The sequence below is a fragment of the Pecten maximus genome, chromosome 8 (assembly GCF_902652985.1).
Source record: "Pecten maximus chromosome 8, xPecMax1.1, whole genome shotgun sequence".
NCBI classification, from domain to species: Eukaryota; Metazoa; Mollusca; class Bivalvia; order Pectinida; family Pectinidae; genus Pecten; species Pecten maximus.
In genome coordinates this window covers 33,533,170-33,544,807 of record NC_047022.1, presented here as the reverse complement: position 1 = coordinate 33,544,807, position 11,638 = coordinate 33,533,170, and the positions used below count along the sequence as shown (strand labels likewise).

Sequence of the window (11,638 nt, the reverse complement as noted above, 5' to 3'; positions counted from 1 at the left end):
GTTAACTCAGCGATGAAGGTGAATGACTGAGATCTAAACCAGAAATATACTACACTGATCATAGAATCGGCCTCACTCTTCTGAAATGTTTGGTTAATGTACGTTTTACTGAGTAGATATATCTTCCATATTTCTTGCCTAGTTTTGTCGATTTTTGAGTTAGAATTAAGGTCTTGTATACAATTAGTATATATTGTATACAATCAAGAGGACAGTGTTCAATATATATTTCTGATATTATGCAATAAAATAAAATAAACATTTAACAATCAACAATGTTCGAAATGATTTGGTTTATTGCCCCAGATCGGGGTATAATAATATCATCACATCTTGACACAAGCTATATAGCCATTTTCAAATAAATATATATGTATGTACAAATAAATATATAACTATTTGAATATAACAAATTCAAAATGTAACACTAATCTTAATTAGCTGCAGGATTTTCAATTAAGTATACTTGGCCTTAACAATATTGAAACATGCATTTTTATCGTTTGGCCTTAGTCATTTTATCACAGTCAAAATGTGCAAATTTGGTCCAGATTTAACAAGAAATTTGGATAAATTCACTATCACAGTAATATGATATAGTATTTCAATATTCGGTAATTCAAATTGTAGTTCATTACGCCTAATGTAAATACTTTTCTGACAAAAAGTGTAATTATGCGCTTTGTATATAACAACCTATGTCCTTTAGTATAATATATTGACTAAATATCAGAAAACGACTTACAATAGGTTTAATTCCGTATTTTTATTAGGTATTGTAAATAATATTTGATTAAAAGTGTATGAGGAAATGGGTTTTAGTCGTGCAATTTATACATTTTTTTTTCATTAATTCATTAATAATACACATTTTCTGAAGTTCAAGATAAAATTCGACCATTATAAGAAATTATTTTCTGATATGTTTTATACCATAAATTATGATTTTTTCTTTTAAAGCTCTTGTAGGCATAATATAATGCAATTGTAATGCATTGTACTATTAACACTTTATTTACATATTTGAATTTAAGGTTATTTTAAGAAAGCTAAACTAGTAGACTGATTATTTATATTCTATTTACTGTCTACTAGAGTGAAATTATGTATCAATTTAAATTTGTGAACAATACAAACCTAGTAAAAACCATAAAATAGCATGGATATCAACAATGATGCTGGACTAATGAAACATTTAAAATCAAATTCAATAATTAAGTATACATAGGTTTATAATTTTGTAATAACAATCGTGATTCTAATTAACATGTGCACCGTATTTAGCAAATTGAACATCGTTATCAAACAGGATGCTACGCAGCTACGCGGTATTTAAATATGTCGAAGTCATAAAATAGTTTATGTACTCTGGAAACAGCACATTTTATACTCTTCAATTAAATAATGACAATATTGTAATCCAACACTGGCAGGCTTCACTTTCCTTTCAACATGTTAGCCTCGTTCTGAATCATACATATAACGCGAAGATAATTTTCCATGAATTTACACAAACACTTCCACGACTTTCTTCTTTGACCCAATTTTTGAGGGCGGCAGTGTCCCTCCAAATGGGGAAAAGGGTCTAGGCGTTTCACTTCCTTCCGGCGATCCAGTTGGAGGGCGCCATATTTGATTTGTGCGTTTTTTCACAAGAATAGTCCTTCCATTTGGTTTCCCTGCCATGCGAGAATCTTTGCCAGCTTCGGCATGAATAGAGTGATGCGCGCGCATAGGCATTTGACTAGTTCGTCTGGGAGACATAGAGTGTTCGTGAAGAGTCTTTTTGATGTCTTTTTCATCTTGTCGATCTGCTGTAACAGGAAAAGAGAATTGATTAAAATTTGTTTCATGTTTAAGCTCACATTTAATCCACATATAGTATGTATAGACGATTTTACACAACGCAGCATTGTTTTCCGGTTTGACCCCGATTTCTTTCCTAATTAGTGTACTTGGTATAATTCCTTTGTTATGGAATCATTTGCTGACATCTCCCCTCCATCCTAAGGAATCATTAAGGGTCAATATGCATGGAATACGGGATTATTTGCTTTAAATACTGCCCCTTTTGGTTCTACAAAGAGTCGACAAAATATGCATATAAATGATACCAAACTGGCAGCAAGATATATGGTGGACAAATGCCACGATAACTCGTTGGGTTCCCATTCTGCATTTGCCCAATATACATCCTACTTCCACATCGACTATAACAAATGAAAACCACTGTTCAATACTTATATTTACATAACGTCACCATTTTCGTCAATTTTGAAAACTGAACTAACAAAAAGATTACCGCCTTTTCAATGTCACGTGACCCAGTGGTTGTTATAGGCGTAGGGTGCCTCTGAGCATTGTGTCAATGGCAAAATGCGGAGCAAATCTAAACATTGATCAATTGAAAAAGCGATCTTATGGATGAGAATACCAACGAATATGAACTTAGTTTGGATTTAAAGGGAAAATAAAATCGTTACGTCAGTCTTTTCGGTAGAATCAATGTCGTTGAACATGTACGTTCATTTACATGTCTAGCATACTTACTATGTACACAGTTTTGATATTATCATATTAAAACTAACAAGCTCTTTTCGTGCCATGGAATATTTTCAAAGACAATAAAGTATGTGCTTGTGATAGATACACGTATGTCAACACCTGTTTCACCAACTTGAAGAAATACACACATTTTAGATTTTTTCAAAATGAAGCTAATCCTTTGGGCACATATCTGGCCAGCGATACGATACGCATATATGCTAAAGAATTATCAACACACGTATACACAGATCAATAAACGCGAGGTGTTTACTCTCAACAAATATTTATTACGGGGAGTTGTTTGCTTTTCTTAATGGCGGTTACACCCTTTTTAAAGTTCATGTTGAACTACGAATATAAGAATATATTAGCGGCGGGCTATACCGTACTACACTATGGTAATTATATGAAATGCTTTCGCCAGTGTAGATTGTTTAAAGTTCTTCAATACATTTTTGTGTATATCTGTGTCCAGGCCACCATTTAACACTCAACTATGCGGACATTAAAACATGACCATGTAGCAATATATAATTTTATCATCGAACAAGAATCATTCAAAAGACATTCCATTTTGAAAAGCCATGGTAGAAATAACATAATGCAAAAGAGAGTTCCGAGAATTTTCGCTGCAACTCTCCCCAAAGTAAATTTCTAGGAATTCCACTATTTATCTCAGAGGCAGGACGCTATACATGTATGAAAGGTCATGTTATTGTTAAACTTTGTATTGTCAAGGCCAGTTGTCAAGAAAGGAAATGACGAATTATCAGAATACTTATTCTCCGATTTCCCCTAGCACTATCTCGTGAACTGTTTTAAATTCAACATCTATTATCGTGCTGATAGATACACCCAATATTCAACGGTTAAAGGCAAATTCATTTGATATGCAATATCTTTTCTGTTACATGATATATTAACCTTCTTGTCTGTTACATGATATATTAACCTTATCAAATAAAGAACCGAATCTAATAAACATATACATACTCTTATTCGAACATTTTACACATGAACTAAATGTCACATGCTTAATGAAAAGAGGTATTAAGTATACACAATCATTTTTATCTGTTTATTTGGAAATCTTGGTTGAGTAGACAACCACTTGTTTGCTTTAGAAGTGGAAGGAAACAAAGCCTTGTGTATGGATTTTTGTATAGTGTACTTCGTCATGTGATTTGTAACGGGAATAATAGTAATCTTGTACAGGTCGTTGCTCTATCAGATTACAAAGTTTCAAATACCGAGGTTAAGGCTGTGTTCACCCTATTTTTTTAACATGTTTACAGTATATTACATTAGTATAAAAGCAATCAATGTGTATTACTCGACTGTCGACTGCTTACGTCATCTCGTCGAACCGAATATCTCCTATTGGGATGATCACGTGGCTTACACCAATACAGCATGGCCATTTCATGCAAAATAAATTTATAGAAGCTCGACGTCTCATTATTACGTCTTCTTTTTCAAGAATGTAACTTATCCACCATTATAATATCATGGATGGATATGGCGTCATCATTACGTTATATTTCGGTGTGTCATCAAAAATTTGGGCGATAATGCCAATTAAGTAAAGCAGGATAATCCATTTTCACGTTTATTGTTTGGGATTGATATACGAAGCGTTCCTACATTTCACTGACCACAATATATTTAGTTTCATATTAAGGACAAATCTAGAGTGGTGACTTCAGTGATATAAGGTATATCAAAAATGAATTTGTATATTTGCTGAATGAAATTTGGTCAACATTTCAAATACGTTTTTTCATCAGATCCCCCATACTATTAAAACGTTAATATGAGCAAAGATTTCAAAAGGATTAAAACGTAATGTTACAAAAGTGAAAAACCAATAAATGGCTTTCAGCCCACGTTTCACAGAAGGTGGGATAGAAAACGGCTTTTGTACGCGAGGTCATTGAGAGTTCAGGTATGAATGGCTGAATCTACCTGGTTGGTATACAGATACAAATCACAGGTACTGAATCTAATTAATATCCAGGGTGTTTTATCAACGGATTTAGAAACTGTGCTTGGTAGTACAGTCTCGTTTATTTATAGTAGATTTGTGGGTGGGTATATGTGAGAAAGCTTTTTATATCCTCTTTTTTGATCAAACGAAAGTTTAACTTATATTATTGTAATATGTTTAATGTTACATTGTTTTATTCTGTTGCAAAGGTAAAACAAAATCGCTCTCCACGCGTCTATTTCAAAGACATTATTTAAAATTCACATATTATGATTGTATAGTCAATGTGTTATTATGTTTTTATCAATTATAGAAAGGACTTGATTTCTTTTTTGCAATGGAAGTGTATATGAAATTATATACATCTTTTTTTTCGGTTTGAAGTTATATTGATATTGTATGTAGCATTTGTCTATGTAGTATGACTAATAAAAGAACAGCTCTAACAGTTGTTGTACATATACTGATACACACGATGTAGGTAGTACTAAGTGATAAAGAAAACGGTGATTTACACATACCAGTGTAACACAATGTAGATAAGTGGATGCGAAATATAAGCTTATTTTGATAACACGATTTAACAAATTAAACCTCGCTCTATTAAACTCCAGTATTCCACGTGTGGACTGTTCGCATGGCGGGCATTGTTCATGTGCACAATGACCCTGAACCGTTCGATCGTAATTACCACCGTGAGTTAGGCTTTAATCTATAGGAATCTATAAACCGTGGCCATATTTAAACGCTCCCGATGTCAAAAATTGTATACCAAGTGCTATCAGTTATCATGTTATTTGTTTGTATTATTGAAGGACTGGTAAGGACTTTACCAACCAATACCTGGTAAATGTCTTTGTAGTTACCCATCCGATAACACGGATCCGGGGCTTATATCTATGTCCAATCGTGAAAATATCAGGACTGGATAAATCATAAATGTATTTTACATACGAACGGAAAGAATAATTTATAGGACATTATGTGAGCGCTGATGTATGATTAAATCGCATTATTACAAATGGTAGGTCTCTGATGGGATTCTAGGTAGAAATTGTATTGTATTGTTAAGGGTTTGTGAATATTGCAAGAGAATATCAAAGACATTACTGAGATATTGGGACCTTATGTTTTCATAAAGAGCCCGATTCCGATGAATGTTGTTGTGTTTCAACGTTAACTCTATCTATTGTTGCCCTATAATAAAACCAGTAATATAAAAGGTATGATGTACTGAAAGAAACTAGGCTCTTTTTGACTTAGAAACATAATCATTTTTTGTACAGTGAAACCTGACTTAACCGACCACCGACTTACACTTTAACAACATCTCGTAATATCTAACCCAATCCACCAGACATGTCCACGGTCATTGTTGACACTGATTTAACCGACACACTGTCATATCTGACACGTAGACAAAGTCCTATACAGTGTCGTTAAAGTCAGGTTTCACTATATATCCAGCTTTATAAATCACAACTTCGTTTCATATCGTCTCTACTATTATATTTACAGTCAAGCTGTAGCAGAAATCGCTAGATACAACACTATTTTACAATATTTCTGAGTGTTATCTAACCATGTTTTCTCCTTAAATATTAAGATTTGTATCAACTTATATCATTAGCGCGCATTAAAACTCATTTTTTCCGCGTATAGACTAGTACATATAATGTTCATAATACAAGGTGATCACATTTGACGTGACGTGTGTAAACATTATTATATTGATATTGTTTTATGATAGACATCCAAATTCAGTTATTATTTAACATGATAAGACTTACCATTGGTTCTGGCCGGTGTGACAGGCTGCTGACGTCTTGCAACTACCATCTTGTCGCCCATTGGTGGGGCGATAGTGATGATAGAAGGACGAATTTTTGTTCTAGGCTCCTCTTCACGCTTGTTGTTGTTAACAGAACTGACCATAGCTGTGGTAGTGTGTTGACGCGTCCGAAGAGCTGGCGACACCATAAGTTTATTTGGCAATGTTTGTATCTTTGGTCGATTTCCCAACACCATAAGGTTTGCCCTGAAGTCGAAATGCTTTGGTGTGGCCGGTAATGTTTTGCTGCTGTGAGAGTTTTCGGACTTAGCACCATTGTTGCTTCTGTCGGATTCAGACGGTTTTGATACAGCATCATTACTACTCTTCAAATTCCTGCTTGCTGAAATATCACTTACGTCCACTGATGAGTTGGTTTGAAGCGTCCGGTCTAACAAATCGCCAGACGACAGATTCACAGAAGGAATTAATAAGTCTTGATCATTCATGGACGAATTACTAAACCCGCCTAAAAGGTCAACACCGTTCCCATCGGGAGATAATGCAGTCGGAGATGCAAGGTCACTCAAACCGCTATGGGACCTGACCCCTTCATCAGACGATGGGTAAGAACTTTCGGATACTCGCTTTACACACAAATCACTTTCACTATCATACAACTTTCCGTCAGCTCCGAGAAATTTATCAGGTTCCGAGCTTTCTACACTGCCTTCTGAACTAGCAAATCCACTGGTAGTTCTACTACCCTGTCTCATGAAATCCTCATCCGGATTTCCCATATCCGGCTGAAGAAGAGGATCAAAGAATGTTTGATCATCGTTGAACACGTGGTTATAGGGAGTTGTCAGCGTTTTGTCGTTCCATGCCATCTTACTGTCATATTTAGGCACGGTAGGAAGCGTTCTCGTCCCTGGCGCCCTGTTAATGACCCCAGACGGCTTTTCCTGTACGATCACCGACTCGACCTTGTCCGGGCTCTCCATGTCCGAGTCCTTTCCCCCTGACGTTAGATCTATCAGAGGCGGGGGAGAGGAGCTTGGTAGTGGAGGCGGACAATCATCGTCATCACTATTAACCTGTCTATCACATTGTTCCTCGCGTTCATTTTCCATATGTTCCCCAGCCCCTTTAAGGGTTTCACGCGAAGCTATATCATCTTTTCGTTCAACACTTTCTTCGGAATCCGAATCACTCACTGTGTCCAGTTTCAGATCCCGATTATTTGTATAAACGGTTGACATTGAATTTTCACCTTGAAGTTTTAAATACTGTTTTAGAGCATTGCACTGTTCACAATTTGCACGGAGATTTTTAAGTATATTTTCGGCTGGATCATATTTTTTTGACAACTCAATATGGTTAATATCGTTACGATAAGCTTTGTCACGGCTGACAGAAGGATCTGTGCTTAACTTCGATAGTAATTCCTGTATTGTATATGACGGTGTTGCGTTAAGTAGCTTACGTGATTGTAAATCGGCTTTACCTCCGTTAGAATTTGATCAAACCCTGAACTTGTGAGGGAAGTCGATTGATGTATCGTCCACATATATCACAGGTCGCTATTACCGTACCCCCGTTCACACTTTCGGCTTCAACGCTAGGGACTGGGAAAGTTACACTGCTTGGCCGCTTAAAAGATTCCAGCGGAATATATATCTCCTTGGGAACTTTATTCAACTCACTGAATTTTGTATGAATGTTACCCCCGTGTTCTATTAATCCTAAAGATGAATCATCCGATATTTTATCCTCTACCGAATACACATCCGGTTTGTCTTCTGGTGTTTGTGAAACACCAATCAGTGTGTCCTTTATGGTAACATGCTTGCCAATAGAGTTCAATGCCTCCCCTGTTGTGAGCAATTCTGACGTACCACCTTCAGTGGAACAGCTATTTTCACCTGTTAAAGGAACACAAATGTCAGCAGGGATATATCCAGATTCTCCCTCAGCTGACGTTACGAACACCCATGTGTCCACCCTATATTCCAGACGAACAGTTTCACCTTCAGAGACGAATATTTCCGTCTGTTCGTTCTCATGTGGAAGGAACGTGTATAGCACCCGGGCCGAATATCCTAATGGCACAATTTTTGGCGCCGTGCCCGAAGAGTCACGTGATCCACTAGCAGACGACATTTGTGTAAACTTATCTGCTCGCCTATGTAGGACCTGCAAATAGATCAATGGACGGTTGGGTGACGGCGATTCAAGTTCATATCTACCATAACCTTATATCTCCTAGTAAGTAAAGGGATAAGTAAATATCCTACCACGCATACAAGTAGTCGATAAAACAGACTGATTGCATTTTAACTTGGGTCATTTGAACTGTTGTCAAATATCCCATTTGTTCAGTAGATTGAAATTACCACATTGATATACACATATATCGGTGTAAAATATTTAAAGCATGTCTATATTGTAGTCAAACTCTTGTTAACAAATACATTACTATATGAACAACAATACTCCGTGTATGTGTGATGAGTGACATTAAATTTATCTGCATTCAAACACACAAGAGCAAACACCATTTGAATAGACAATGTCAATAAGTGTTGATTTGGTTATTTGAAGCAACACTTAAATTATACTAGTCCTATTTTAGTGAATATGTTAATGCATACACACACTCAAACACACACACATACATACATATCCTGTTCAGCGGACTAGTACAGGTATATTAACTTTTTGTACCTACGTATGGTAAGCCTATATGCAGCATTCAAATATCAATACCCTATTGGTTTTAACACGCACTGTATCCAGTGTGGATTTCGATTACAGTGGCTTACATTTCTATAGACGTTGAAATATGTATGACCTTCATTCATCACAAAAGCCATCATTATACATTTACTTTTGACTCGTGACGAGACAATATACTGTATAATTGGTAATATTCGTGGGGAATATAATTTCGCTATACTCACTGGCTTTAATTAATAATAACGCGAAAACATTTATATACACAGAAGTGTTTTATGTAGTATGTTAACAAGGTTAGTTGGGTGATATATCGCGAACTAGGTCGACTGGCACACCCGCGAAATATCATCTCCGTGAAAATACAGTATTCGTATGCATTTGAACTTATATGTAAAATCTCTGTATCTATCAAACGCTTAGTATTATTAGTGTTGTAATGATCACACCGAACAGATTACCAGACAAAATTACAATTGTAGTTATTATCGTTTTTTGACATATTTGTTACTGAACAAGTAGACACTTTGGCGTACTAAAATTTTAGCGCATTCTCAAATTTTCACAGATTCTACGAAAGATAAGCACTCAAATATGTTCGTATATTTACATTTTGGTGGCAAAGCCACGACATAAAATAAGTAAAAAGATTTGCAGTCTATGTGAGCATAACTGACACCCAAAACGTTACATCAATCCATGCCGCGCATGAATATATTCACCCACCGGAACTAATATGTTAATTAAAAAGTATCAAAACGAAATTTTATACAATTTTGTTACCCAAATAATAAAAAGAATTGAACAGACTGTGTTTTTTTTCGTATTATTTCAATGCACTTTTTTGTTAGCCAATCTGCACGTGACAAATGAATTTCGAAAAAATAGGCTGTTCCATTTGTCGAACCCCATTGACGAAGTCGCTTAATATTGGCATTTTTTATGCCAAATCAATTTTAATTTTCAAAAATACAAACAAACAAAAATGTCGATGTAAACATAAGCATTAAACTGTCTTTTTTGGTGTCTAGCGCACAATATGACATTTGTTTGCAAAGCTCTGGCATCTATATCGACCATAGACACACAAAAAAGACAGTTTAACCCTTAACTACAGTATCGATATAATAAGACTGTTAAGTATAATCCCTCCGGACGAAGTAATACATTAGGAAAAAGAAAAGCTCGACAACAAGTCTGAATAATCGCCAAGATGCGACGAAAGTACAAAAGACGTGCTGTCGAGTTTTTTTTCTTTATATACATATACAAATTGTACATATACATATTTTAATTGTGATTCCCTGACACCCTTACAATATTAAATAAGTTAATACCTTAACAGATAAGTGAATGAAAAAAAACCGAATGGAAGTCATTCGTGGACACAAAATCGCCATTCACTAAGGCGGCTGGGATTCAATTCCCCAATCAGGCGGAAGGAATGGGGTCACCTGGCAGACTACGTTGTGCAGGAACTCCGGTTTTCTCTTAATCTCATATCATGGACGGGACTACAATATAGTTTGGGAGAGATTTGTTACCTCCCACAATAACACCCATCGGTACTCTCGTTTTTTTTAATATGCTCCAGACCCAAATACAACATCACGACATATACAAAGACTTTCGTAATTAAAATAAAATGTAGACCTGTTTGTTCAACATAAATAATATCACAGAAACCCAAGGGAAAGGATTGTAATAAAATATCAAAAACATTCAATGCAAGACAGTAGAGGCAAAATGAAACAAATGGCACCACACATCCGCCGCGTCCCTCCAGGAACCACCTTCAACGCCAAGGACCCACAGCGCAGATACCCAGAAGGCGACTAAAATACGTCCAAAGAGATGTCCAAATCTACACCGAGAGGTGCAATAGCCGCATGATTAAAAATGATTTCAAAATAACGTGTAAAGTAAATGCGTGCATACGGAAACATGTCACTATTCAGATGATTTAAAGCGTACCATACAAGTTAACAGAATACTACATACTACATATTCGTCACAAGTATAGACCATTTTTATTAGTAAATATAACAAACAAACAACATGACACTCACAGATCAGCTCTATATGACATACCATTTATTATAGTGATGAGGAACCAATGTTCTCTTTTGTTATACTCTATCAATATATAATGGTAAACATTGTTACAGCGAAGCGTTTTAACTGGATTAGCCATTTCAAAGCGCACAATATTGGTTCAGCACAAATGACTTTTCCTTTAGAGTATGATTTTCATAACACAGCACCTAAATACATGTGTGAGGTTCCATAACGCTAGGTTATATCTATATCAAATGGTCAACAAAACGCTTGAATCAAATTATAAGTATCTACATTACATACAAACTTTTACCAGGCATATGTATAGCTTTTCATGTTTAAGAACAAATGGTTCAAGCATAAAGCAACATATTACTAACCACTAAGTAAATGTGCACATACGGAAAAGTGCATTAATTAGATGCTGTGTCCTATTAGGACTCGTCAGTGAAGTTAGGAACCAAATTTTGTAAATCCATAAGCGGCTTAGCACGTAAAGCAAATAAAAACAAACGTAAACAAAAAATTGGAGTGATTAG

At 35.6% G+C, this 11,638-nt stretch overlaps 1 protein-coding gene across 1 annotated transcript; it reads right to left on the bottom strand.

The window, feature by feature from the left end:
- Positions 1 to 274: 274 nt before the first annotated feature.
- On the bottom strand, positions 275 to 8,881 carry LOC117333268. Its single transcript, XM_033892484.1, is given in 3 exon segments — positions 275 to 1,814; positions 6,325 to 7,828; positions 7,830 to 8,881. Coding segments are annotated over 3 exon segments (2,451 nt in total). The 5' UTR covers positions 8,469 to 8,881; the 3' UTR covers positions 275 to 1,506.
- Positions 8,882 to 11,638: the final 2,757 nt, after the last annotated feature.